This window comes from Stegastes partitus, unplaced genomic scaffold (genome assembly GCF_000690725.1).
Source record: "Stegastes partitus isolate 25-593 unplaced genomic scaffold, Stegastes_partitus-1.0.2 Scaffold136, whole genome shotgun sequence".
Lineage (NCBI taxonomy): Eukaryota > Metazoa > Chordata > Actinopteri > Pomacentridae > Stegastes > Stegastes partitus.
In genome coordinates, this window is record NW_007577867.1 from 628,139 (window position 1) to 655,997 (window position 27,859).

General features: G+C 40.1%; 3 protein-coding genes across 5 annotated transcripts; 2 read left to right on the forward strand and 1 right to left on the reverse strand.

The window, feature by feature from the left end:
- Nucleotides 1-69: 69 nt before the first annotated feature.
- Nucleotides 70-7,529, forward strand: LOC103355182 (uncharacterized). The gene is made up of 10 exons (XM_008278878.1): nucleotides 70-159; nucleotides 1,598-1,689; nucleotides 1,850-2,045; nucleotides 2,665-2,809; nucleotides 3,602-3,734; nucleotides 3,854-3,974; nucleotides 4,081-4,156; nucleotides 5,623-5,725; nucleotides 5,832-5,952; nucleotides 6,809-7,529. Exons 1-10 carry the CDS (start codon nucleotides 144-146, stop codon nucleotides 6,868-6,870), a joined length of 1,065 nt encoding a protein of 354 aa, XP_008277100.1. The 5' UTR covers nucleotides 70-143; the 3' UTR covers nucleotides 6,871-7,529.
- Nucleotides 7,530-8,431: 902 nt separating this feature from the next.
- On the forward strand, nucleotides 8,432-15,095 carry LOC103355183 (uncharacterized). Of its 2 annotated transcripts, none has more exons than XM_008278879.1 (13): nucleotides 8,432-8,468; nucleotides 8,566-8,585; nucleotides 8,678-8,717; nucleotides 8,844-8,973; nucleotides 10,075-10,219; nucleotides 10,566-10,695; nucleotides 10,792-10,873; nucleotides 11,067-11,181; nucleotides 13,151-13,256; nucleotides 13,369-13,450; nucleotides 13,785-13,848; nucleotides 14,218-14,332; nucleotides 14,448-15,095. In XM_008278879.1, coding segments are annotated over exons 1-13 (1,092 nt in total). In that variant the 5' UTR covers nucleotides 8,432-8,467; the 3' UTR covers nucleotides 14,510-15,095. The 2 variants fall into 2 exon arrangements, with proteins under 2 accessions (XP_008277101.1, XP_008277102.1); XM_008278880.1 differs by having other exon boundaries at nucleotides 8,433-8,468; nucleotides 10,575-10,695.
- Nucleotides 15,096-15,216: 121 nt separating this feature from the next.
- On the reverse strand, nucleotides 15,217-26,630 carry scyl2 (SCY1 like pseudokinase 2). Of its 2 annotated transcripts, none has more exons than XM_008278883.1 (18): nucleotides 26,491-26,630; nucleotides 24,696-24,889; nucleotides 24,374-24,531; nucleotides 23,842-23,986; nucleotides 22,543-22,692; nucleotides 22,178-22,399; nucleotides 21,514-21,630; nucleotides 21,259-21,384; nucleotides 20,904-21,080; nucleotides 20,300-20,422; nucleotides 19,793-19,906; nucleotides 19,425-19,557; nucleotides 19,193-19,311; nucleotides 18,939-19,039; nucleotides 18,610-18,679; nucleotides 18,377-18,454; nucleotides 18,165-18,287; nucleotides 15,217-18,076 (listed from the first exon to the last, which is right to left on the reverse strand). In XM_008278883.1, the coding sequence occupies exons 2-18, from the start codon at nucleotides 24,870-24,872 to the stop codon at nucleotides 17,450-17,452; spliced, it is 2,760 nt and encodes a 919-aa protein (XP_008277105.1). In that variant the 5' UTR covers nucleotides 24,873-24,889; nucleotides 26,491-26,630; the 3' UTR covers nucleotides 15,217-17,449. The 2 variants fall into 2 exon arrangements, with proteins under 2 accessions (XP_008277105.1, XP_008277103.1); XM_008278881.1 differs by having other exon boundaries at nucleotides 24,696-24,892.
- Nucleotides 26,631-27,859: the final 1,229 nt, after the last annotated feature.

A 27,859-nucleotide genomic window follows, 5' to 3' on the forward strand; every position in this document is an offset into this window, starting at 1 on the left:
ACCACATCATTTCTTCAGACTCGGCCTTAAATCTCTTTTCATATGGTAAACAACACGCGTGGATGTGGGGTGTGGCTTGTTATTTTTTTTTCATAATAGTAAAATGCAGGTGATGAAAACGAAAGTGTTCTTCAGACTGAGCTATGGCGTCTGTCTGTCGTAAGTAGCCTTTAAACGTTATGAGCATTCATGTAGTACTGTTTCTGTAGCCTGTTAATAAGGTGTTATCTTTTGTTTTTTATTTGTTTGTTTGTTTACTGCATAGACTGTGTGTAGTTTCTTCGACAGCAGTCATTTGTAGTCCACGATAGATCTACTGTTATCTCTCCTGCAAAGTTATTAGATCTTAGAATCAAACCAACTCATTGCTGATATTTGCCATATCAGAAGCAAAACTGCGGAAATTATTCAAGTCTGAACTTTTTGAGGGAAACACAGATTTGTAAGAAATGGAAACCTAAAGTTTTGGTTTCGTTTTTTATTAAGCTCACCGTGCAAAGCATACATAACCAAAAAGTCTAGATTGTCAAAAAAAAATGCTTTATTTGTATTTAAAGTGATTCAAGTCGAGGCTTTATTGAGCTTTTTCTTTGTTTTTTAGCATGTAGATTCTGACCTCACAGCCTGTGATTTAATCAGCCAGCAGGGGGCAGCAGATCTTCATATAAACATGCATTTGGATTATAAATCTGCACCGAAACTTTGTGTTTCTAAACATACTAGAAAGAATATGACCCTTTATTATATAGAAAAGTTAACTTGAATTGTGTATGTAATAGGTCTTATTGAGTATAAATCACTACAGAAAAGTATTTGCAACATAATATAACAGATGATGCCACAGGTCAGTCTGTCAGGCTGCAGCAGAAAGGTCCTCCTCACAGGTTTACTACAAGTAATAAGGAAATTCTGTCACTTTACAAGCAAAAAATCCTTACAGAACATTCAGTTTTTAACTCATATGTTGTGTTAATTAAGAGTAAAGATGATGCATGTTGTTGTTCTTTTGTCAACAACAAATATCTCACATACATTAAATCACTAATTATGTGGACACCTTTTCATGTTTATTTCCAAACACTGTTACATATGTGTAACAGCCTCAACTGTTGTGTGAAGGTTTCCCGTACAACCCTGGTTGTAAATGTTTGAACTTTGAGAGTATCAGTGTAATGTTGTTAAAGTCCAGTTGGCATCTGAAGATGAGATCAGGGCTCCATGCCAAAACAAACAGGAAGGACTGTTTCTTTATGGATGTCACCTTGAGTACAGGGACATTGTTATGATCCCGTAACTGTTGCCACAAAGTTGGAAGTACACCATTGTGTTGTCCATTGTGTTGTCACTGCTTGTATTATATTTACCTACTAGCGAATAAGGGGTCAAAAGTATGTGTCCAAATACCATAAAGCCCACATTCATGTTGCATTCTGTTGCGTCTTGCATGGTACATATGTGTTTGTGAAGTCCACTCACTCTTCTAGGCTAAATATCATATTGAGTAATCTGTATTTCAAACTGAGTATCTTCAGTAACCAGCTAAACATGCAAACATATCTTATGTCTCTTTATTTATGTGTATTGGGCTTTTTTTCAGAGTCTGACGAGGAAAGCTTTTCTGAGAGTGAATCTGATGTCAGTGAAGAGTCTGACAGTGACGGATCTTCAGATTCAGAAGCTGACCTTCAGGTTTGTTTGCAGCTTTAATCACATCTAAAGCCAAGAGAAAACCAGTTTACACCAAAGGAGATTATTGTCATTTCCATCATGATTCATCCATTAAACTGGCTTTATACCTATTTGTACCCCCTCTAATGATGAAAAAAATCTTATATGTTGTTGTTTTAAGGTTTCTTCAAAGGAGCCCTGCAAGTATTACAACGGTAGTGGCTGCAAGGACAGAGGCAGGTGCAAGTACCTGCACGTCTGCAAGTATTATCTGAAGGGATCTTGTCGCTACGGGAATAAATGTAAGCTAAGTCACGATAAAAGTGGAGGAAGACGGTCTTCTGGTGCAAGCAGCAGGGCCTTGGATCAATCTAGTGGTAAGGAGAGAAAAAAAATCAATGAATCAAGAGCTGTTTATTTCATGTTTTTGCTTGATTAAGCATATCAATAACAGTGTTGATCTACAGTGCTTTTCCTGTGAGTTCTTCCATTTCATATATCATATGAACATTTGCCCCTGAAGATCTAAGCATAGAGATTGTTTCAAGATTTTCAGAGTGTAAAGTCTGCTCAAGACAAATTTAGGGATTTTTGTCAATATAAACTAATCTTACGTAATATCACTGTTTTAGGATTCAACAAGTTGTTTGACTTCCAAGAGAATTTTTCTTACAGCTTAAGGTTATTGTACCTCATGAAATGTTGCCTGTCTTTGTTAAAACAAATGTTATTTAGAGATTCAAGACTTGAAATTTATAAAACAAAATAGCGTACATACAAAAGCTGACAAACTTGTGAACAGTGCAACAGTGTGGTAACTATGTGACATTACGGCCTCTTGACTGTTAACAGATTCAGAAAACGTGGAGTAACTTTATAACAAAATCCTTTCTCCTTCTTGCTCTGTTTTGGTCTCCACCAACTGTCTGACTATTTAGCTGTTAAAAGTTCCCGTTTCTTCACCACATTTTTTTATTTTTTATTTTTTTAAACCAGGCCCAAAACTCACTGATGGTCGATTCTATCAGTGGCAGTTAAATGATGGAACTGGCTGGAAGGACGTTGACAACGATCACGTTCTGGAGGCCCAGTACTCGCTGCCCCACACCAAAAGCATCAAAATCTACAACACACCATACGGGTAAGAGCTGGAAGTATGTGTAATTATTAGGCAGTAAGTAAGAATGTGAAGCTTTATCTGTGCAGCTGTTTTTTTTAATTGCAAGCTACACAATGATGATGAAAAGCACCTGACCTTTGGGCGTTTTCTGCTCCTGTAACATTTTTACTCACTGTGAGCTCATTTTCACTGCAATATAAAATCCTACACGTCTATGAAAACGGCACAACTATGACTAGAAGTAGAAGGAAGTTGCATTTCCTTAATTATTTACTTTCACGACAAACCTTGGAATCAACTTGTACAAAATATTTCAGGGTGCCCACAAGTGTTACCAATAGTGGTAAAACCACAGACTGTAGATATTTTAATGCTATTATTTTTATATTTCCTTCCAGAAGTCTCATCTCTGTGTAAACACTGCCTGCAATACGGTTGATAATTGTCATATGACTGTTCCTTGCAGCTGATGGCTTCTCAGTTGTGCTGAGGACGACAGATTTTTGGTTCGAAAAACAATTTATCACATCGAATATAGTTATTCTGAAGAGTTATCACAATTTCAAACTTAGATTTGGTTTTGTTTCCAGACAGGACCACCTGCCACATGATACGTTCAAGCTGAGAAAGTTGAAAATCAGATGATTCTTTGTGTTTATGCAGTTTCTGACGAATCAATTATGTAATTTTAGTGATTTAAAAAAAAAAAAAAAAGCACGTCTTTCAAACCCACCAGCAGATTTTGAGGTTCAGAGGGTTAAACTTAGATGGGAGAAGATCAAGTACATGATGCATCTTTCTGTCTGTCTGCAGGGCAGTGAGTGTAGATTTTAACAAAATGAGAGTTTATGGAAAGAGGCTGAAAGTGAGACGTTTGGATGATGGTAACACCGTGTGGACCTGGTACTGCACCTTACAGCGAAAGTGGATGAAGTACGGAGCAAAGGTAAAACACAAACTGCATCTGTGTTTGAGTTTAAATATGACTGATTAACCAAAACTCTCAAGATTTGTTTCCCTTCCTTGTGAGTTTATCCATGATTTTTAACTCTTTTTTTTGGCCAGGATTCAAAGGGGAACCCCGGTCCTGTGAACAGCTCTGACATAGAGAAGAAGTTCCAGAGTAACCCGACAAGCTCTTTTACGTTCAACATTGGTGCTGAGACCTATGAGATTAAATTCAGAGGTGACTCACTCATCACATCCAATGAGAATGTTTACAGCTTAATTTTGTTTGTTGAACATTTCTGGTTTCTTCTGTAACCTTGTTGTTCTGTTTTGACTTTTGTTAGAAATGCGACAGGTGGGCAAAAAAAAGAGGAAAGTAACACGTCGACCAGAATACCGACAGCAACAAGCACGGCCACAGTGAGTCCCACTTATCTAAATAATCTAAAAACATGAATAATAAAAAACATGAATCATTTTTCTAGGCATGGTAGAACATGTGCTTAAACATGATTAAGTTAAAGGAGAATTTTTTTCAGTGGATCATTTTAATTTCATATAATTTTTAGAAAGAAAGAAAAAATAAATAGTAAAAACTCTTCACTTCCTGGTGCAAACAATGAACCAGGGCTTCATGTTGCAGCACAAACTGATCCCACAGTGAATAAAAATGTGACAGGAACAGAAACTGTTTAGGATTCAGAGGCTTAAAAAAACAGTTTGGTATTTTGGGAAAACACTAATTCCTTTTCTTGCTAAGATATTGATTAGAAGGTCAATACCTCTGTCCTGTCTGTAATATAAAATGAATATTGGCTATGAAGGTGCCAGCAGCCAGTTAGCTTAGCTTAGCTTAGCTTAGCTTAGCTTTGCAGAGAATAAACACTAGGACACACTATGTCATGCTTGCTTGGTATAAAGTGTACCACAGTGCCATTTTATTTGTGTGTCCAAATTCTGAATGTGAACATTTATTGGCTGTGTCGTTCCCTTAACTGGTTGCCTGGCAACTGCATCCCCTGTCCAAGAGGCAGTGTGGGTTACAACCCGTCCTAAACCGTAGAGAATGGGATAATTGTCATTTTTAGACTTGTTTCCTCTTGTCTGGGTCTATACTCAATATAAGAGGGCCAAGGCTCCTATTAAAATACACATTGAAATATTTCAGCTCCCCCATCCAAACCATTGTTCCCAGAGCAATGGAAGAACCACTGTTTGAATAGACGTTCTAAGTCATTTTATTGGGTTAACATTTCACAGTCATGAGTTTCTAATGGTTGTTTTTAATTAGCATCCTATTATGATATAAATAAAGAAAGGCGGGGGAATCGCTATGCATGTGAATGAGAGCTGGTGTAATGTTGGCACGTTAGCGTGAAAGAGCGGCGCTGCACGAAGGATGTTGAACTGCTGGTTTGCAGCCGTTTTACCTTCCGAGGGAGTTTTCTCACATCCTGGTGATTACAGTTTACATCCCCCCCTCGGCTGATGCTGCTGCAGCCTGTGAACACATCCATAGTTCAGTGTCCCAGCTGCAAACACCACACCCTCAGTCTCTGATCATCATCTCAGGAGACTTTAATCATACGTCGCTCTCTGCCGCTCTCCCCACATTCAGCCAGTATGTGGACTGCCCAACCGGAGACGGTGGGGCCTTGGACGTGCTGTGTGAGGACACCGGGGATGCATATTACTTAATTATTGTTATTTTCTTGTACTTTCTATATTTTTGGATGCTGCTGTGGGGGATCAATAAAGTATTCTATTCTATTCTATTCTATGCTCGTTCTGGATGGAGCTGCGTTACAGCGCAGACGTGAGAGTGATGTTGATCTGCTCATCAAACTCTCTGTGAATGTCATGGAAATGTCATGTTGTCGTTACAGTGTTTCTCAAGCAGCCGCAGCCATCCAGAATCTGACGTTGGGCTCCAAACCTGTGTGGCAGTTTGAGGGAGACAGCGGAGCGTGGCACGAGTTCAAACACAGGGTACGTCACCTGTGGATCGATGTTACGTCTATCTGACAGGCATCATTCATGTCTGAGTTCTAGGGCTGAGATAAACTCTGACAGCTGAACGGTTTTGTTTCTGCAGAGCGGCACTCAGAGCGAATGCTCGATAACCAGCGACAGCATCGAGAAGAAATACCAGCAAAACCCTCGTGACAGCATGACCTTCACAGTGAAGGGACACTCCTACAAGCTGGACTTTGGAGGTGGAGTTTTGTTGTTTATTCTGGGATAAGACAAAGTTTTAATTGGTCCATCATTTCCAAATGATTCAATCAAAGGTTCCCTTGAAAGAAGTGTATGAGTTTGTACTGATTTAGTCAGTTGTGTCAAAGTCATAAGCAGCTGCTGCTTTCAAGTTGGGCTGCAACTGACAATTATTATAATCGTTCATCAATCTGTCTATTATTTTCTTAATTAATTAATTAGTTGCTTGTTCTAAAGGATGTCAAGAAATGTTGAAAAACGTCGATCAAAGCCCAAGATGTTGTAGTTGAATGTCTTGTTTTATCCACAGCCTAAAGATATTCAGTTTACTGTCATAAAGGAGTCAAACAAAACAAAGAAAACAAGAAAATATTCACATTTTAAAGGCTAGAATCAGAGAATTTAGACTTTTTTATTTTTTAAAATTACATAAACCGATTATCGATCATCAAAATAGTAAATTAATTTAACAGTTGACAAATTTGCATGAAGAACTTCTCCATTTAACCCCAAATAAACATGAATTTAGTAGTTATTTGACACTGGAAGCTTTATTCTTTACACATGTTTAGCTGTATGCTAACCTTATGCTAAGCTAAGACACAAGCAGCTGGATGTAGTTTCATATTTAGCATACAGATGGATGGACATATAACAAGTTTCCTAAAATGCCAGCTCCATCCATTTAAAAGAACGATTGTCTTTGTTTTTACGAGGAATACATGAGTTGTAAATTTAAGCATTGTAGAGAAAATACAGCACAGAAGAAAGGAAGGAACTCATCTAGCAGTGCACTGTAACACTAATTAACATTAATTTTGTTGTTTTTGTGTCTTTTATTATGATTTTCTGCAGCAATGACCCAGATCAACCTCAAGACCAACCGCACGCGCCGAATCAGACGTGTGCTGGTGTGAGCATGAAAGATGATTCCACCGCTTCAGGAAGATTTAAAGTGCTCCATTGATGCAATAGTATTCAGATGTGTTTGTTTTGGGTGCTTGGAGAATATTTTTTGTATTTATTTTAGTCTCATTATCTGAAATAAACTACTGTGTTTACATTAGAAAGGAATTCAGGGTACTCCTGACTCTCTCTTAAGACTTTAAATGCTGCCGGACAATCTTGTACCAAGGTGCCTTTTGCAGAAGTGTTGTTTCAGGTCCTCCTAGCAACTGTAATCACTGTGGTTTTTAGTTTAATTTGTCTCACGTCACTTACTGTACACTGCCATACTAGAGGGATGCAGTTATTTTGATTGCAAAATGGGAGAAAGGAAATAAACTACAGGCCAAACACTCCTGAAATGATGAGACAGGATGTTTGATATCACACTGCCTCCTATGATGAAATAGAATTAGATGGAGCAGAATTGGGTAATGCTAATTAAAGACTATTTTGTACATTTGGGTTTTTTTACATTTTCTGTTTCACACATGCAAACTGCCTTAAGTGTAAACTGTTTTATGGTTTGTTCTGCTTCATAATGATGCATTCTGCTTTGACCCAAAGATCTACAACAAGTGACACAGATCATGGCTTGCTGAAAAATAAAAAAAAGATGAAATTAAAAATATATCCACTGTGTTGTATTGTTTTTCTGAGACAATCAGTTATCAGAACTGTTATTATTTTGTCTTTGGTGCTGATGGATAAAGGAGATCATACCTTTATGGTCACAGCTCCAAAGTTTTAGAACAGCCTCCTTCCTTCTAGTAAATGTACCTCTTCCATTTACATTTGAAAGAAACATCTTAGTTTGCTCGATTGTACAATTTTTTTTTAATATGTATTTTATATGTTGATTGTACAAACTGTTGTCCAGCTTGTCTTGTTTTTTGTGGGCTTTTTTTTTTGTTGGTGTTTTATTACTATTTTGCAAGTTTGATCCTGTTTCTATCTTCCTTCATTGTACTTTTGTTGTTGTTGTTGCCTGTCTTATGACACCTGCAGCACCTTTGTCAACTCAGTCGGTGTTTGAGCAGTCGAAATCGAAAAGAAAGAGGAAGAGGAAGGCACAGATAGGGGGAGGGCACACAGTTCTTATCAGACCAGCATCAGACCAGCACGGATATATATCAAATTCACCAAAGGAAAACCACTGTATGTTCATCTTTGCATATCATCAAATAAACCATCTACTAAACAGCAAGTATATGGAGTGTAAATTCTGTTCACTCCTGCTCCACCTGTGCAGTAACAGCAATTAAAGGACATTAGGATGTTGAAAAATTGCCACTACAGAAGGGTTGATATATTTAGGCTGAAAAAGGGGGAAATCTACAAACATGATTTTGGCTTTTAGTATCAAATCAAGTTTATTAAAATCACACTTTTTGAAACAACCGTTCAACCTTTCTAAACATTATTTTTTCAGATTTATCCCACACACAGACACTCCTCTGTGCTGTGCCCTCCCCTGAACCCGCCCATGCGCTCTGATCTGCAACTGTCAGCCCGGAATAGAAAGTGAAAGTGTTTATGTGAAATGAAAACAGATTTCTGTGTCGCAAGAGTAAGTAGCTTTAGTAAAACTGTATACCGTTAAATTAAAAACTCAAGTTTGCTGATTATTGCTTCTTGGTTAATCTGCCTTTTTGCTCTTGTTACAGTGTATTTTTCTCACGTGATGGTAAGTGTGTTGAATCAATCTGAGCTACAGAAAGCTGCTCGACAGGGAGTGTGTTAAAGGTTTTGCTTGATCTGTGATTGTGTTGTTTGTAGGAAAGTGAAGAGGTGACAGACTTTGTGCAGGAGACTCCAGGTCTGTACAGCATGACATGTTTAAACTCCTGCTACAGTAATAGTGTCACTAATTACATGTTTTTAGTCTTTTAGCTGATTCTCTCTCATTTAGTCTGACATCATCACATATTGTTATATTTCACAGTCAGTGGGAAGTATTACGGGTGGCAGCTGCTCGTTGGTCATCAGTGGCTGCCAATAGAAAACGACCACGTCATCGAGACCCACTACTGCCAACCTGGAGCCAAAGGGATCACCATCAACACAAACCACGGGTCAGTGAGTGTTCTGGTTTTATCCTCCTAATCTTAAGGAACTTAGAGTTGGTGCTTAACTTTCCCTGAAAAGGATTCATTTGTCTGACAATCATCAACAATGTAGTTCTTATGTGGAAGTAGATGAATGACAAAATATCACACACACCTGGAGACTTACAGTATACAACAGAAGCCAATACACTCTTGTGCAACATCACACTTTTTTGTATCACCTCTCAATAATTGTATTATAATCCAAGTTGACAAGTAGATCATTTGCTGTGATGTAAAGTTAAAAATCAACAGTTTAAATTTACTATATATGACTTCTCCCTCTACAGTAGGAACTAAATGCAGCCAAAGTCAGTTTTATTTGAATGAAATTCAGATCATTTGTACAAAACTTGTTGTGTCCATTTTGTAAGACTCAATCCTCAGCGTGGAGGATATCAGTGTGCAACACATTTCTGGAGAGATGCTCTGTCATATTTTTGGGGCTGTTTTTCTGCTGCTCTTTGCTGGAGGGTTGTGTTGCTCTACCTTTCCCTTCAGTTTACCTCAAAGATGTATTATTAGGTTCAACACACTTGACCAGGTCGTAGAGTGTTCTGGATGGTTTGCATGTTGGACTATTCCTCTTGTGTTAAGCTTTTGCAGACTGGAGTCGTCTAGTCAGCCAGTATGTACTTAGACATTCATGGTGGCATCTCTAAACGTCATCTGCCCAACACTTCTACACTCATGCAGCCTCCTATCATCACCCTTCTACCTCCATGCTTCACTATCAGGACCATGCATTCATTGTGGTAGTTGTGTAAACATGCTACATCAGATCTGAGCTAAAGAAATTTATCTTGACCTCATCTGACCAAAGAATGTGCTCCCAATATTTATCACTGTTCTTTCCATACATTTTAGAAGGTTTAATCTGGCAGCTTAGAGCCGAAGAGCAAGCAATGGGTTTTTTTGGGGGGAGGAGTTTTCTTGGTTGCTGTATAAAACTACAACTAAAGCTGTTGAGACAATGACAATGTTAGGATGATAACAACCGATAAATACACTACCCCAATAATCTTTCAACAGAGCATCTGTTAAACTGACGTATTTGTGTTTCCCCAGGCAGGTGTTCATAGACTTTGATCAGTTACAGACCACTGATGCAGCTCTGAGGGTGCAGAGACTGAGCTTCCTGCCTCAGGGCCAGACGGAAGACATCGGCTGGTACTTCAGAGACGACCAGCTGTGGCGTGAATATGGAACCCAGGTGAGGAAATGAATGAAATTACAGATCCCTTTGTGCTTCTCACAAAAAAAGAAAGTGAATGAATAAAGAATCAAGTAATAAAAGTATTTTCATGGTGGACTGTGGAGGAAGACATCAGTCATCTCCGGGCCCTATACTGGTTTATGATGTTTTCCAATAAGGATGTTTATTGCTTATCTGTTCCGTTAACTAGAACTTGGGGGTTTTAGCCTCCTTAAGTTTACTTAACAAGTGCGTCTTCTTAGTTTTGTTGAGCAGGAGGTTGTTTTCTGATCAACACATTGCATTCCCTTTAGTCAATCTGATTTTCAGTGTTCTCACTCCCTGGATGTCTCATCTCTTCCGGGTTTTTCAGGGTTCTGCCATGTTGTCCTCATCAATCAGCAGCAGAGATGTTGAACTTACGTTCAGTGTAAACCCTCAGGGAACCTTCAATTTCACAGTGGGCTCTACGGGATACTCACTTGACTTCTCTAGTATGTGGTATTTAATTTGAATTGTGTGTATGAGCTTGTTAATTTCACATTATTTCTCCATGCGGCTGAATCTAACTGATGGTCTTTACTTTGCAGCCATGACCCAAACAAACCTCATCACTGGCTTGAGCAGGAACGTACGCAGACGTCCAAAACTACTCGCTTCCAACACAGAGAGGTAAGACTGTTTCTTCTTCTTCCCTCGAGCAAATGTTTTCATGTGAAGCAAATACTCTTTAGTCTTTTGAAAACACGAAGACGAAGCCTCAGTTTGATACAGAAATCTTTATAGAACCTCCTTTAGAGAAATATTTTTTTCCTCCAGAAGCTTGCATGAGTTGGTTTCATGTCCACGTTTGATGTGTCTGCAGCCTTCACTCCACACCGGTCCTGCCCACAGCCTCCTCCTCCTCCCAGCTCACTGATGGAGGCTACAAGTGGGAGTTCATGGGAAATGAGGGAGTCTGGACAGAATACCAAGCACATGTAAGTAGGTCACCCACTGATTTCATGTCGGTTTAGCCAAAGCTTGAGAATTAAAACCTATCAAAAGCATATGCTAATAGTTTCACTTTCAGCGAGAAACTTTACCATGTTTGGGTGTTTACTGGTGTGTTTTAAAGAGATATTTAACTTTCACTATTTAGGTTTTTCCAGGTAAACAATCAGAAAGAGTTAGTAGTGCCATCTAGTGGTCACACTGAAAATACCCCAAAGATTAATCCTTTCAAACAAATTCAATGTAAATTTTCAACTTTCACTTAACTCATGTTCATTACATGCACTTTGTTATTGTGGATTTTTGAGTTAGTAGAAGATTATTTGAACTCCAAAGGGGGTCAAATTAAAGATAAAACTCAACATTTTAAACAACAATTTTGTTTTGTACAATTTTTAGAGTGGGGGAGCATCATACAAAAGTTTGGGCACCAGCACATTTGAGCTCCTTTATCAAGATCTCACACTTCAATTAGCTTGTCAGGGCTGTGGCTTGTTCACAATCATCATTAGGAAAGGCCAGGTGATGCAAATTTCAAATCAAATACTCCTCAACGCTTGAGCTGCACATTAAAATGTCCCCCAAAGCAAGAGAGGCTTTAAGAAGATAAGGAAATGGTTTTCAGGTAGCCATTTCCTCAGTGAAAATGTAATTAAGAAATGGCAGTCAACAGGAACAGTGGAGGGAAAGTTAAGGTCTGCAAGACCAAGAGAAGTTTCTTAGAGAACTGCCTGTATAGTTTAAACTCTTGTTTGACCGTGCAGTGACACCTCCACAAATATGACTGTCATGGGTCATCAGAAGAAAACTTTCCCAGCATCCTTTTCTGTGTCAGAGGATTGCAAATAAACATCTGAGCAAGTCTGATGCTTTTTTGGGAACACTCAGAGGACAAGAGTGGACTGGAGCACACTGACGAATCACAGCCTGTAAATTGTGCAAACAGACGATTGTTACATCCTTATTGTGTCCTCATCAGAATCAAGCTGGACGGAGCAGACATCGTCAACCTGAACCAGATGTACACATTTTCATTGGATAATTAGTTGAACAGGATTTCATACTTATTGGATGATATCTCCAGGGGTGGGAGTCGCCGTAGTCAGACCATGTCAGAAACGTAAACCTCTCCAACAGACAAACGTACAGAAAGTACCAGAACAAACATCTGCCAAATGGCCCAACCTTAAAGAACACAGACGTCCTTGAAAGTTCCAGATATAAACCACTGTGCAAAGTTGATGACTTCACCAGCTCTGGGAGAGGAGAGGGGCTTTTCTGTTGCCCTGAACATTTCTAGTGCTGCAGGGCCGTGGTTAGTCTGAGCACAATGCATTTTGGAAACAAGTCGTGTAAACTGATGAAGACAAAGCAGAACTTCTTGGCTGCATGGAGAAATAGTGTGTACGTATAAAAAAGAAAAGGGTGCAGAATTTTATGAAGCAAATGGCTCTACAGCTGTTAAGCTCAGCGGTGAATCCATCATGCTTTAGGCTTGTTTTGCAGCCAGTGACAGGGAATGTTTCACAAGTAGAGGGAAAATGGAATAAATGAATTAGCTGAAAGTCTTGCCACAGCTCTCACAGGACCTCAAAAGAGCAGCAGGTGCAATAATCTTGCAGAACATGAAGCCTTTTGGAGGAAGAATAGGCAAAAATATGCAGCTTTCATTGGCTACAAGAAGCATTTTCAAGCTGTGAAACTTGCCAAATGAGGTGATAATAAGCACTGACCTTGCACACATCTTTGCTTCAGGACCTTTTCCATTTTTCTTTTAAAACTTAAAAAGTATTATTGCCTGAAATATAAGAGAAAAGTTTAATCTTGCCTTTCGGAAATCAGGTTATTTTCTTCTTAGTTACAGAAACCTAATGATGGTGCTTCGTTTATATGTTTTAACTCAGAATCTCATTCCTCTGTAAGCTGATTTATTTGTTCTTGCTTGTGTGTTTGCAGATATGTTCCTTCGACAGCGCTGCTATTGAGACACAATACCAGCTGAACCCTCAGGGCCAGCTGCCCTTCAGGATCAGCATCCACTCGTATACGCTGGATTTTTCAAGTAATGTGCACACATAATGCACAACTACCCAGCCACCCTCATGTTAAACCAAACACTTAATGTTGTTGTTGTTGATTACCACTGAAACATTGTCTGCACTGGTTTATCGTAGCAATGTGTCAAGTCAACAACCTTTTTGGGACCGCAAGGGCAGTGAGGAGGACTGTCAACTCTGGGATTCAACAGAAGAGCAGGTCTGGAGAAACATTTGGTTTGGTGGCCAGATATCCTCTCCTTTGTCTTATCATTGTAAAAGCTCACAAACCTGTTTAATACACCTTCATTCAAACCCCCCTTTTAATTAGCAAATTAAGTATCAACACCATGATTTGAATTTGCTTCAACACTTGAGTAGATTTTAAGGGCCACACTTCACCCAGACAGATGCTTTTAATAGTAATATTTACCTAACATTCCATCCAATATTTTATTTCTGTCTCATGCACACCAGCTCTGCAGAATTTATGTTAAAATTTAAAAAGTACACCTGCTGTGCATGTTGTCATCTTTGCATCTTCTGCTCTTTAGTTCAGGCACGTCGCCACGATGGCAGTTCCAAGATATCAGCGGGATCTGGACAGAATATTCCAAAGTAAGACACAACTTTCTTTTGTTGTTGTGTGAATAGTGATGGAAAAAAATATCATGTGGATTAATGAATAAGATAGTCACAACACTAAAGGTCTACAAGTCTACATTACTGAAGCTGATAGAAGTATTAGTTTTGCAGGTATTTGGTCTTAAAGAGAAGTGTCTGGAAAATCGGGAAGAAGAATCATCAGAGTCATTATGAATCATCCTCTTGGGACAATGAATGCTCTCATAAAACTGTATGTCTACTCATGTGTTGGACTGATCGACAGCTGAAATATGCCATCCTAAGATTGACTAAAAAAACACTAATATAGGAATCTTCAGATGTTGGGAGCTAACCAGAGTTTAACATCTTGTGTGTATGCAGGGACTCAGTCAGTGCAACGTTTCCAGTCAGGACATCGAGCTCCTGTACCAACAGAACCCATCAGGCACCATGTTATTTACAACCAAGAAATTCAGCTATGAGCTGAACTTCTCAGGTAAGCCGGGCAATAAGTCTTTCTCCCACACTGTGTCCGATTTCTCATTGGTATCAGTGCAGGTAGATTAGGATCACTCGGTATGTTCAGTCCGGACTGATTGTGTCTTTTGCAGCCATGACTCAGAGGAACCTGTTGACAAACACCACCAGATCAGTGAGGCGACTTGATCAGTGACTGAGACCGATTTGGAGGTCCTGGATGATCCTATCAGTTGCTGCACATCACTGCCTGCCTGCCTCAGGTCGTTTCTCATGTCGGAAAGAGCCCGAACTGTTTCCACAAGCTGCCTCAACTCTGATGTTTGATGATTGTACAGGACAGTTATTTAAACAGTTCACATAAAGTGTGAGGGAATAATCTTTCTGTCAACAGGGCTTGTCTATAACGCACTTTGCCTTCAAAGGTTGATGACGCTTTTTGTCCTTAATTAAAAAAACAAAATGTTTAACAAGGTATTGTATCTCACTTGCATTGAGTTATGTTTTCTTTTATTATGGTAGGATTTAGGTTTAGTTTAGGCCATGAAATTACATTAGGTTTAGTCCTTTAATTTAAAAACAAAGATCATGTTTACCAGTGTTTAATAGAACCCTGTCTTATCCTGTGTTTTAGTAGATCTTAACCTGTTGATGAAATCTGCCTTGTATTTAATGCATTTTTAAAATGTTTTTACTGTTTACAGCTTAATAAAGTGCCTTTTTATCCCCCGTTGACTTTGATGTTTGATGTATTGCTGCCTATTAAATTGTGCATGTAAATACTAAAAGGTTCATTAATACTCTCTTGTAATCAGAGCTCTTTGGCTTGTTTTTTTTTCTATTTTACTTACACTCCAGAATTCTAGCAGTGTTTGAAGGCCACGACACAAATGACAACCACCATTTGAGAATATTAGATTGTGTACTTTCCTTTATATGTACAGATTTTCATTGAACCACCTCAGAGACCAGCACCTTGACACATAAAACAAAGCCCACACTACACATACATGACAGCAGTAGTATACAAATGATCTTGTAGAAGAATAAGCTTTAGTTTTCTGCTTTGGGGTTCTGCCAGAATATGTGACACACACTCCAAAGAACACATCCAGTTTGTGATGAATTTAAAACATGTCGGTCCACAGATGGAAAAACATCCACTCACTGACACATCTGTAGTCTTGTATGTAAAAAAAAAAAATGGGGAAATGAACCCGATGAGTCACACGGATGAGTGAGTAACACTGCCATGTGGCCGGACAGAAAGCGCACCTTGTGTTGGTGGCTTTTTTTTTTTGTACAAAAACAAAAAGTAATGCGATAAAAGACATTACGATTCAGCAACAATCATCTTAAGCAGAAACACAGTGTGACCAAGGTGCATCTAAAAACCCTAAAATGGTGTGATACTCTTCAGAAATGTAAGATTTAGAATGAGCACACGTGAATGTTTAGAAAATCTGACAGACCTGTGAAGTTATCATCGGTGAAAAGAGTTTTAGTTAAGGGCACATCGAAAGCTGTTTGAGTCAATCAATATGCACCCTCAACAACCAAAAAAGGATTATTGCACACGACTCATCTAAGGCCTCTTACCCATCATCACGAGAACATAAAAATGCCAAGGCCCTCACAGAGCGATCCGCTTTTAAATAACTATATATTTACACTTCATATTATGTCACCAGCACAGGTCCTCTGACAGCTGCAAAGTGCTGAAATATATAGTAATAATCTTCATTGAATGAACTGAACCGGAGGATTCTGAGACCCTTAAATATCTCATGAGAGAAGATGTGTGAAGTAAAACGTCATTGGTCACTAGAATAATTAGGAATCATCGTAAGAAAAGATGCTAATCAAACTTCAGATCTTTTGTGGTCGAGGTCAGTAACATGCGACAAAGCAAAGTCATCAAGGAAACTAAAGCCAGACAGCTCATTAAGGGGGAAAATATTAATACTTGAGAAACAGATTAGTGCTGCCTAGTTTTCCACATGTACCCTTGTAAGGCACAAAAGCAAAAGCAGTGCATATGCTCCTTGCCTTTAGCATTAGCATCTCGTTAAAAGGGCACTGCTGTGGTTAGCTACTCCACACATCATACTCCGCTATCAGCTGACACAGACAAAGTCATTCATACTGCATTTACAGAAACTGATACGTCGTTTGTTAGCAAAGGAGGTGAAATGGTCGACAAACTCTGACGAGACAAAACTAACGTCTTCCTTTTTAACAAGCTTGCTTAGATGTCAAATTAAAAGCTTGGAAGGAAAAAAAAAAGCAAGCTTTGCCACATGATCAAAGAGGGAGACCAAAGGGGTAAAATGAAGCTCAAAGCCCAATTTGTGTTCACAAAATTGAGGTTAGCCATGCTGCAGAGAAATGGTTACCATGGAGATGGACTGCAGAGGGGCTACTTGGTTTGCCCCGATGGGCTGACAATTTTCTACAGCCCCTTTCAGAGGAGCCTCCTGGATGCAGATCAGTGACTGCAGGCTTGTCAGAGCTTCACTTCAAGCTACCTCCCACTGGACTCAGACATTTTGGTGGATGTTTTATTTGTTTCTAAGCCAACCCTCTGATCACTTTAGACATGCTGCAAATCCTAAAATAGTGTCGGAAAGCAATGAAGGTGCAGAAGCCTGAAGCTGAGCAGATGTGAAGCGCTTTTTTTTGTCATTTTTCGGTGATGATTCTGATGCAACTTGTTCAGGAAGTGAAATACACTGCATCCACTCAGTCACTCATGATATGAACAGAAAACCTTCCTGAATAAACTGAGTTGGAATTCATCGCAACCCATGACATTTGGACTCCCAAGAATGTCAAGTACAAAACAGTAGGAAACCCCCAGCATTTAAAGACCACAGCGTAGAAGAAGAAGCAGTTCCCACCCCAACCTTTTGTCCTTCTGGTCAAGTAGAAATGGAATTCAGGTGCAGGTTAATTTGCCAGCAGAATGTGAGTAAGAGTCAGAATTTAAACCAGGTCAGATTAAAAATACAAACAGCAAGACCTCTGAAAGGACTTAAAATCTTCACATTCGCTTGGTGTCTTGTGTGAGAATTCAAGACTCTTCTGTCCACGGTCATTTAAAGAATAACCTGGCTTCTTTTTGTTCAAGTCCCGTTTAGCCAAATAAGTCTTTCAGATCATTGTTGACAGATGCACTATGTTTAACCCCACTTGGGTTCATGCTAGGGGCAGCAGCTGGTTGAGAAAAGTTCTGCGGGCTGAAGAATGGGTTTGCTTGCATCCCAAACCCACTGGGCACCCCTCCCATACCTACTGGCACACCCTGCATCTGAGTCTGAGGGTTCTGGGCTGAACCATACTGACTGAGCCAGGGGCTGTTGGCTCCAGGTGGCGGCTTGGGACCCATTTGGTTGAGGGTGACTTTGGGTTTGTTGGGAGTAAAAAGATTGTCCAAGGCTGACATGTCGGGAGCTTTACTCCCAGGTGGTCCTTGATTCTGCGTGAGAGCTCCAAAGTTAGGGGTGCTGGTGGTGGTGGCCATCCCACCATAAAGGCCTGGACCTGTGGGCCGCATGCCCATCCCCATGCCTCCTGCCTGGAAGCCCATGGGTGTGTTGAAGCCATTAGAGACTGGGGCCCCCATGGAGCCGACCATTGGGCTGGAGGAGGGGAAGGCGGGCATGGTGGTGCCCTGAACCGGGGCTGGTCGTGGTGTGTTGGCCAAGGGCATGCTGGATAGAGATGTCATGTTGCTGAGTAGACTGCTTGTCAGGTCCTTAGTCTGCAACATAAAAAGACATGTATTATCTGAGCCGTTAGTATCTGAGCATGAATGTTCGCTCGTGCTTACAGATATTTTCAACTTTTACCTGTGCGTTGGCGCTGGTGGCTGGTTTGATCGTCTGTGGTGCTAAAGGCTGCTGGTTCCTCAGTTTGACTGCCTGCTCCTGCTCCTTAGCCAATCGCTGTTTCTCCTCCAGAGTGAGAGACATCTAGAGCCGAGCAGAAGAAGAGACATCATATACAAACTAGATGGCATGCCAAATTAATGTGCAAATGAAGTGTGACATTGTTTGCATACCCTATTAGGCTGTGAGGTTGATGCTGCAGATCCATTTTCTTTCCCATTAACCCCTGTGCTGCCAAAGATGTCGTCAATCTGGAAGTAAAAAAAAAACAGACTGAAATCCCTGCAGTGAAAGTGGTAACATTTACAGCCTTTTTCAGGCTCTTTAAAAGCATTTAAAAAATAGTTATTGTACAGTGAATATATTTGTGTTCTTAGATCTGTGGGTCAAGGAATGGACCTCTCACCTGGTTGCCAGAACTAGACGGGCTCTTGATCTCCTCTGATTGGCTCCCTGGATTTGATATGTTTATACTCCTGTTAAAAGAGACAACAGAGATCAAAATCAATAACTGGAAAGAATCTGAACACGGCTGGCTCGTCATAGCATTATCATCCTGGTGTGGATGGTATCGACTGTTCATGGCTCATTTTCCATTAGAGATAAGAATTACCTCTGACATCCTACTTAATTTGTATTAAAAATTCCAATGAATATTTATGACTATCTGATTAAAAAATCCAAGCGAATAAAAATGAGTCTATTGCACAGGGTGAAATAAATGAAGACGGACACCTCTGCTGTTCTTGCATCACGTGCAGCTGCTCCAGCTTGGTCTTGTGTTCGGCCTCCATGCGGCTCAGCATGTCACGGATAACCACCATGAAGGAGTTAAACTGAAACACGGAATACATCAGTTAAGAAAAATAATCAGATTGAAGCATATAATGTAAAATGTGTTAGTGGAAAACTCAATCAAGTAAATTAACATGTGTTTTTACAGATTACGATCTAAATGAAATATATGCTTGTGTTGGGCTGTGCAGCACCTGGTTCAGATTGAGGTTGTTGTCTATACTCAGAGAGACGAGGTGGGGTAAGCTCTTGGAGGCAAGGTGCTCTTTGGGGATGCCCAGCTTCTTGTGGCTGAAGGTACACTTATAGATTCCTAAAGGAAGGAGAAAAAAAAAAGTAAAAAAAAAAAAAAAACAGTCTTTAAGTAAACTGAGACATTACTTATTACTGAGTCAACCATATGTGGAGAGGCTCTGATTTGTTTACCTAAAATGCCCATGAGGACTGCTGGTTCTCTCGAGGGGATCTGTTGCAGGAAGGGCAGGATCTCATCAATGACAAACCACTTGTCAAGATATTCCAAAATCTTCCCCAGACACACCAGAGAGTTCACTCGCACCTACAAAATAACAGAAGTGACAGAAAATTATAGTATTACAACAGTAACCTTTAGAAAGACAGGCGTAGGCGTTCAGGTTGTAGTTAATAGAGGTGAAAGTAGGAAGTACCACAGAAGGACAAAGGCAAAGTAAATACATATCAAATATGACAGACATCTGAAAGATATCATTTTTGAGGAGGCACACAATTGAAAGCGACAAGCTGAGAGCATAAAATAACAGCTGAGGACTTACAGCAAGTGAAGAGGTCTGTAGGCAGGCTGATTTAATTCGAGGGATGAGGGAGTTCTTCATGGATGGGTAGTCAATCAGGTTGGCAAACGTTGGGATGATATTCAGGCACAGCTCCTGCTCAGCCACAGATAAGATGTAATGAAATATGACATTTTTATGATGCCGAGAACATCATCTGTTCGTACTGTGCTCCTAAGATAACGCTACAAAAAGAGAACTAAGAGTACCAGTAGGTGAAAAAGCAAATGTTCCAAGGTTGTTCAAGCGGAATACTAAAAATATACACCAATGAAGCAAAAACTGGCAGGTATTCCCACAGTGTTTGTACTTCAGGCGGGGGGTGTCTAAAGCAATAAAGCGACCAGAAATATCTTAAAGGCCAGAAAATGTTTCTGAAACAGCATCCGGCATTTTCACAAAACAAGCATACAGTAGCTCCTTTAGTCACTTCTCTGGTTTCTATGGTTTACAACTGACTATGCAGCCCAAAAACCTTTTCTTCTGTACCTGGATCTGTACTGAAGGTGCTTCCAGAGCTCTGTAAACCATGGGCAGCACACTGTTCTTAATGTCCTCCGCTGGTGTTTTGGTCAGCAGCAGGTCCATCTTTTGCAGGAATATCAGCAGGATCTGTACCGCACAAACACACAGTTAGGGAAACAAGAGTCAAAAGCAAGACAACACTAGCCTATCTTCAACTGAGGGGCACGGTTGTAAGTGGAAGTGAGCGGAAACTGTGATGTCAGTGGCTTTAGTGCAGTTTTTAGTACGACTAACACAACACACGGACTAGCTGATGTGGCTGGTGCATATTCACATCAAAGAGACCACTCACCATGTTACTAGCCTGCAGAAGCATGGAAAGAAACATACAGAGAGAAGTCTTCATAAAGCTACATACCGCATCAAAACCAGCATGCTCTTTAGTTAGGTGATATTTAACTGCTCAATATCAGTTTCAAATTTCAAACACATCAACACCCCAATAATCATGCATATGCTTTTAGAGAAAAAACACTTTTCAGGGGATTTTTTAAAAGAACAAACCGCATTATGTGAAGCTATATATGCTGAGAGAAAAATGTGCCTAGATTACAACAGTTCTATCTACCTGAACAGGCTCCTGCTGCTTGAAAACAGGTGTGAGGTCAGGCAGGATGAGGCGAACATACTCCTCCTTGGTGCACTCCTCAGCAATCAGCAGCACATTGGGCAGCACAAAGGGAACCATGTCTGGGTTGACAAACTCAGAGGTCAACGCAGGCAAGATTCGGTACACCACCACTCTCTGTGAAGAAAGAAACGGCAAAGTATGACTTCAACCTATAATACTGCTACAAATTAGTATGTGTTCATTGAGAGCACTCTCACCGAAGTGCAAAAAAACTGTAAACTAACCAGGAAACAGGCTGCTTAGCTGATCCCTTGTCTCCGATTTACACTGCAGTTGCTAAGCAAGTATTTACCTTTGGTAATTTGGGCAGTACTTTAGGGAGGCCTTTGTAGAACTGGGATTTCTGTAGGTTGTCCCTCTGGAAGAGGGAGTCAAAGTACTGTAGGGTCACTGCACCAACATCATCAAAAAATGGAATCTGTAATGAAGAGACAACAAATATGAAATCTGCCGTTAAAGGAGTCAGACATTAACAACAAGCTTATACTATGAAAATATGCAGTAAGAGATAACAGATTTTGTTTTTGCATGTATTCATGAAGCAAACCTTAGTCATCTGGTCGGCGTCAGGCCGGACATTGGGAGTGACACTGAGCAGCATTTTGACGTGCTCCCGCACCTCCTCGGGGATCTTGTTCAGCACTGCTGGACTCATGCTGCTCAGCTACAATTGAACAGAGTTGAAAGAAATGAATAAACCACAGAAGAAGAGTAAAACCTGTGTTTCACTGGTAATAGCAACACACGGCTAAACTGCACAGACTTGATAGTTCTGCTATAGCTGTGATCTGCTGCATGACTTCATCTTGATTAGTTTAAAACAGCTGATTCTGGAGTCCAGTCAGGATTGTTGCGGTTGTTTTTCTGTGTCACTACTCAAATCAAATCTAGATAATAAAAACATCTGCCTGTACTATTGGCTGATAAATGACTCAGATCGTAACAGATAATAGTAGTTGCCAGAGAGAGGATCATGAAAAACAAAAAAACAAAAAACAGTTTGGGTACAACAATAATTTTCTCAGCTTCATGGTCCTGTACTGTAACAGTATTCACCCAAGATCAGAATGTCAGAAAATCAGAATGTTATTCATCTGAAGTGACACTTTAAAAGAGTTCATGAAGCACAACTGTTCACATGTTCTGAAAGATTTATGATCCAGTCAGTCTATTCAGTCATGAGCTTCCACATATGGCCCACCTCCACTCACCTGGTCCAGCTGCCTGCTGAAGCTCTTAAAAATATCGTGCTTGTTGACTTGGAAAACAGGCTTGCCCTCGTTGAAGACAGCATGCATGACCACACCCAGAGAGTACATGTCGGAGGCAGAGTCACAGCTGACGGATAGTATGTACTCAGGTGCCAGGTACTCAGGGTTTGGGAGGCAGAGTGGCGGGAGGTTGGGCTCCCACTCTTTACATGTGTACTTGGGCTAAAGAGGATGAGAGAGCATGGGAATGTAAAGATGTGAAAATTCTGCCAGACGTTATTTCGGTAGAGCCTCTTGAAGGCAGCAGGCTGGGATTAAAGCCATGTTGACAGGCTGAACAGAAGGAACAAAAACCCTCTGCATACCTCTGCATCTGAGGGGTTGTTGGAGGAGATGCTGAAGTCAAAGCCCATGATCTTCCACGCTCCGCTCTTGTTGAGGATGATGTTTTCTAGACACAGGTTTCCATGGACCATTTTCACCCCACTGTGTAGAAAGGACAAACCCTCGGAGATCTAAAGAGATAAGAAACACAAATACAAATCATTGCCTGCATTAAACTGCAAACACTTTGGTACTAAACTCACCAAATCAGGATAAGAGCCCTGTATCTAGGACATAGCAATCCCTTACTTATTTCACACTAAAGCGCCAACACAAGATACACTGGGTCGGCACACATCATCACACAATATGACTGACATGCCTCAACTTTTAAATGAAAGGCTGAGCATGATTCTGTACTGCTGCAATATAAGTAATATAACAGCAGCTCTTGGCTTAACATTGCAGGCATTTTCTAGGCCTCTCAGCCATGAACTCCCTCCATTAAATAACTTAAAAGGAAACAGTAAGATAAGAGAAATGAAAACCAGTGAGCATGAAAGTGACAAAAAAAGAAGGGAAGCAGAAAAAAATGGCAGAAAGTTAATTGATATTACAGCCACTCAAATAATATAATACTGAAATGAGGAAAGCGAGGTTTGGAATGAACTGGTTCAACTGGTTTTGAGAAGAAACAGCGTTTGAATGCATAGTGGTTTCCTAGGAGTACTACATATTACCGAACCCTGCAAGAAGATTTAGATGGTTCCAAATGAAGACCAATGGTTCTCATGCAGTATGTTTTTGTCACAGATGTGGAAGGCGATCGATGCGATAACAGGACAAGCCAAAGAGTCAAAAGTAGGATTAATGCTTTATGCATCACGTTTACACAGGTGGATGGTTTACAAGTACAAAATGCACACATGTAACACTCAATTTTAGCTTAGAGGTTCTTAATTTTTATTATATCCTAAATGAATGTTGTGTAGCTACCATGGTTAACTAAGCACAATTCATTCTTGAAGCACATCAAGCTAGAGTTTATTGATTAGTTGAGTGACAGAAGATTGTTGAGCAACAATTCTGATAACTGGATGCACATTTTTGTATTGTTTTAAGAGAAAATGCCAAAAATCTCCTGATTGCAGCTTTTAAACATGAGGCAACCAAAATGTCCCGCTATTGTGGTGTTTACATAAATGTTTATAAAAATGCGACAATGCGACATTTTATAGACCACATAAATATTCAAGAAAGTAATTATTTGAATATCAATGATGAAACGAATCCTGAGTTGCAGCCCTACAACAAGGAATCTCATCTGTATGCACTCTCACCTGTAACAAGCCATACTTGGTCTCCACATCATAGAGTTTATACTCCTTGATGTCGTTGGGCACCGGGCTGGGCAGGTTGTCCCACTGGCCCAGCACATTGGACAGACTGGCAAACACTGGCTCTGTGCAGAATGCTAAGCAGTCTCTGAGGGCCACATAGAGAAATAAGAGCAGGAAAATTTAGAAACAGCTACCTTTTGAAATGTAGTGTTATTCTTGTGCAAACATTAAAGAAAAGACAAATAAAATATTTTGAATTTAGAGCTTTCCTGGGTCAAAGTTTTAAAAAAAACTGTGGTACAAAGAAAGCACAAGACAGCCTCAATCTTCATTTGCCCTTCTTTTGATCATGACAAGCTGCTGTTCTCATACGTACACACACACACAAGCAGACAAATAGATCTGTTTTGCAATTTCCTTCCTCAAATGTCAATCCCCTGTTTGAGCTGTGAGTCATTCAGTTTATTTTCAATGTACATACTTCTGAGTCTGTGTAAATGCATGTGTGTTTGTTTGCATGTGTGTTGATTACCGTGACTCTTCCAGAGGATGCTGTACAGTCAGGAGACGGGGGTGACGCAGTCTGGTCAGCTGCTGCACCCCTTTTTTCAGTGAATCAATGATTTGGTCCTTATCAAATTTCTGATACTTGTCAATCATCTTCTTATCAAACACAAACACTGCCACTTCCTGAAGGGTCACAGACAAACAACAAGGTGCTGAAATTAGCATTGTTCAGTCCCAGAGCTATTCCTGTTGCAGACAGTCTTTAGCTGAGTAAATCATTCATCCATTCAAATGCAGTCTAAACTTGTATGACAGGACAGGGTCTGGTAGGATATTAACACACGCACCTGTTTTGTGGACTTCTTGGTGCCATTATAGATCCTCCAGCACAAGCCAGGCCCTCCACTTGCAATATGTCGCCCAACCTCAAACTCCCGTGTCACCGGGTTACCCATGACGGCGCTGGTGACATCTGCTGTCACCTTGGTGACAGTGCTTTTTAGTTTGTTCAGCATGGACTCCATGTTCAGGCTTGACCTGGCTGCTGAGGTGAGACATCCATGATTATCCCCAAGAACAGATTAGCAATTCAAGGAATATACAGAGGCAGACCGCAGTCAGTCAAACGTGGAAACACAATAGTTTTCACAATCAGAGAAAGAGACAGTTGTACGCTCCTAGCAAAGCAAAACCCTTCAACAATCCATTAGACATGCACTCTTATGCACCTGCTTGAAAATTTGCACATCAAAGTGCCCACCGGCGTCCTGCCTGTGTGCTGAGGAGAATAAGCACCATAACTGTCCAAGCTGTCCCCAGAAATATAAAATGACTCAGAACAAACTCAGTCACGCCACATTAGTGCTCTCTTTCAAAATACCTCAGTGTCTTAAAAGCATGTTAGGCAACAATACGCCAGACAAAAGAATATGAGTTTTGTGTGAACAGTCTCTTAAGGGTTTTATCTGTCTTGAGTGGGCTTCAAGTCTTTTGATGTTTAGGTTGAATAAGCTTCTGGCAAATAACAGTCGTGTACATTGCCATGCATACGGCAGACTTTTCATAATTCTTTACAGAATCCAGCATAAAAAATGTTAAGCATCAGCATAAATGGGTCAAAGCACACTGACTCATCATTATGCATTGTTAGGACTGGCCAATATTAACCCAAACCAAAAATGCTGGCATGAATATGAAACAGCAGCACCACTTTGTGCTGTCAAACTCCATTTCACCCAATCCCAATCTGGTTCTTGTGGTTTTAAAATTCTATTTAAGAGCCAAAACCAAAAACAGCAAACTCTCATTTAAAGATGTGGAAATGATCGGAGACATACTGCAAGACAATCAGCTCTGAACCGTCAACATCAGGGCACATCTCACTCTGTCACTGCTCATGATTTACTTTATGTCTGGATGATGACATATTTCTCCTGGCATGCGGCTGTTTTTACTGGCAACAGGTTTTAACAATGTAGATGCTAAAGAATAACGTCAATGTAATTACGTTCCCATTCAGTTCACTTCACAGACACTAATACGTGTCCATATCAGTTCCTGGGTACCGGCCAGACAAACACTGAGAGAGTTGGTTGTAGACAGACAGCTCAGTAAAACCCACCTGCACAGACACTACCTAGCTTAGCACCGACGTTCGCACGTTAGCCGTCAGATCCCACAGAGCTTAACAATAACAGGTTCCTAACTTTCGTATGATCGGAGAAGCGATTCATGCGACAAGATCAAACCACATATAGCCATCAGGTTTACACGTTAGGTTGTATATTCGTCGCTTAGCTTGACTGCCATGTCTCTCTGTGAAATACCTTGATGTTAGCCAAGTTAACCGTCTTGTTTAGCCTGTACGCACACGTCAAAACTACACTTGTCACAGGTCCGACGCCGTCGTTAGCAGGTAACAACTAACCTCCTGAAGCCTCTTTTAGCTTCTCATCTGCCCATGTAACTGACAAAACCGTTGCAATACGCTGGCTACCGTAAAAAAGGCTGTTTTACACGGTAGTCACCTACATGGCTAACTAGCCAACAATGCGCAAGTAGACAGTGACGTTACTGTCATTACAGTCTAACACCGACTGTTTCCGTCCAAAGCTGCCACCTCGAAACCCTCCTGCGACTTACCTTCAAGAGAAAAGAGTTCCCCGTTTAATTTCTTGTTGTAAGTGGACTCTCAGCTGTGTCGCTGTCAGTAAAGGCTGTGAAACACAGCCCCCATGTCTTCCAGTGGCATACGAAATCAGTTAGCTTAGCACGCTAGTAAAGGAAAAGCCTACTTCCGGGTTTTTTTTTCTTAACTGAATCAGGTGCATCAACGTCATCCGAGATTTCTTTAACCAAATATTTTAGTCACTTTATAGTGTCTACAAATAAGCATTATATCATTATATAAGCATAGGGGTTATTTAAAGAGCTTTACGTGCAAAGATAAAAAAAATTAAAAATAAAACAAAAAAAAACAAAAAAAAACAGAACAAGGGATAAAATACAGCAGTGTAAATTAATTAAATTTTAAAAACGAGTACTTACAAGTTATAAAAAGTGCACAATTTTTTTGTTTTTTAAAAGTTAAAATTAATAGACTAAAACTTCAGGGAAAAGACAAAATATTAGAAAATTGAAAAAATAGATAAACTACAATTAAATGAATAAAACATGAAAAGCAGAATAAAATACCAGCAGCTTAGACTAGACTTTATAAAATAAAAGCGAATAATTAGAAGCAATTTGGGCCCAGACTATTCAGTGACTTACAGTGCCTTTAAAATTTGAATTACATTGAATTATTGGCAATTTCATTTGGCTTTTTTGATCAGAATTTACACAAAAAAAGAAAAAAAAAACACTTGTCGACTTCAAAGTGAAAACATTTTTATTTGTTTATGTTTTACAAAGAAATGTAAATGAATTAAAAGTATAAAACATGTGATTGCACAAGTATTCACCCCACAGGGATTGTGAGTAAACCAGCCTTTTCAAGTCCAGCTACAAATTTCTCAATTGGATTCATGTCTGAGCTCTGACTCAGCCACTCCTGAACATTCACCTTGTTGTCTTTAAACCATTTCTGTGTATCTTTGGCTGTATGCTGTGTGTTACTGTCTTGCTTTAAAACCAAAGTTCTAGTTGTCTTACCAACTGCATCAGGCTGTCCTCTGGGATTGCCCTATACATTGCTGCGTTCATTTTACCCTCCACCTTTGTAATCCTTCCAAGGCTTGCTGCTGAAAAGCATCCACAAATCATGATGCTGCCACCACCGTGCTTCACAGTGGTGAAAGTGTGTTTGCCAAACATTCCATCTAGTCAAATAGGTCAATTTTGTTCTCTTTTACAGAGCTCCAACCTGCTTCTAATTGCCCTCAGAGTCTCCCACAAGCCTTCTGGTGAACTCTAGTTTAAAATAGATTCAATATGAGCTTTTTCATCAGTGGCTTTTTCTTTGGCACTCTCCTGTACAGCTTTGACAGGGGAAGAACAGTTGTGTCTCTTC

Bases quoted from the DNA above. Each gene is read 5' to 3' on its own strand.
- LOC103355183 (XM_008278879.1), top strand. The intron at 8,974-10,074 runs GTCAGTGAGTGT...GTGTTTCCCCAG, and splicing joins ACCATCAACACAAACCACGG to GCAGGTGTTCATAGACTTTG. The intron at 10,696-10,791 runs GTATGTGGTATT...TTTACTTTGCAG, and splicing joins ATACTCACTTGACTTCTCTA to CCATGACCCAAACAAACCTC.
- scyl2 (XM_008278883.1), bottom strand. From the start codon at position 24,872: ATGGAGTCCATGCTGAACAAACTAAAAAGCACTGTCACCAAGGTGACA. The intron at 21,631-22,177 runs GTGAGTGGAGGT...GTTCAATTGTAG, and splicing joins TCAGCAGGCAGCTGGACCAG to CTGAGCAGCATGAGTCCAGC. The intron at 18,077-18,164 runs GTAAAAGTTGAA...TTTATGTTGCAG, and splicing joins CCACCAGCGCCAACGCACAG to ACTAAGGACCTGACAAGCAG.
- LOC103355182 (XM_008278878.1), top strand. The intron at 2,810-3,601 runs GTAAGAGCTGGA...GTCTGTCTGCAG, and splicing joins ATCTACAACACACCATACGG to GGCAGTGAGTGTAGATTTTA. The intron at 5,953-6,808 runs GTGGAGTTTTGT...GATTTTCTGCAG, and splicing joins CTACAAGCTGGACTTTGGAG to CAATGACCCAGATCAACCTC.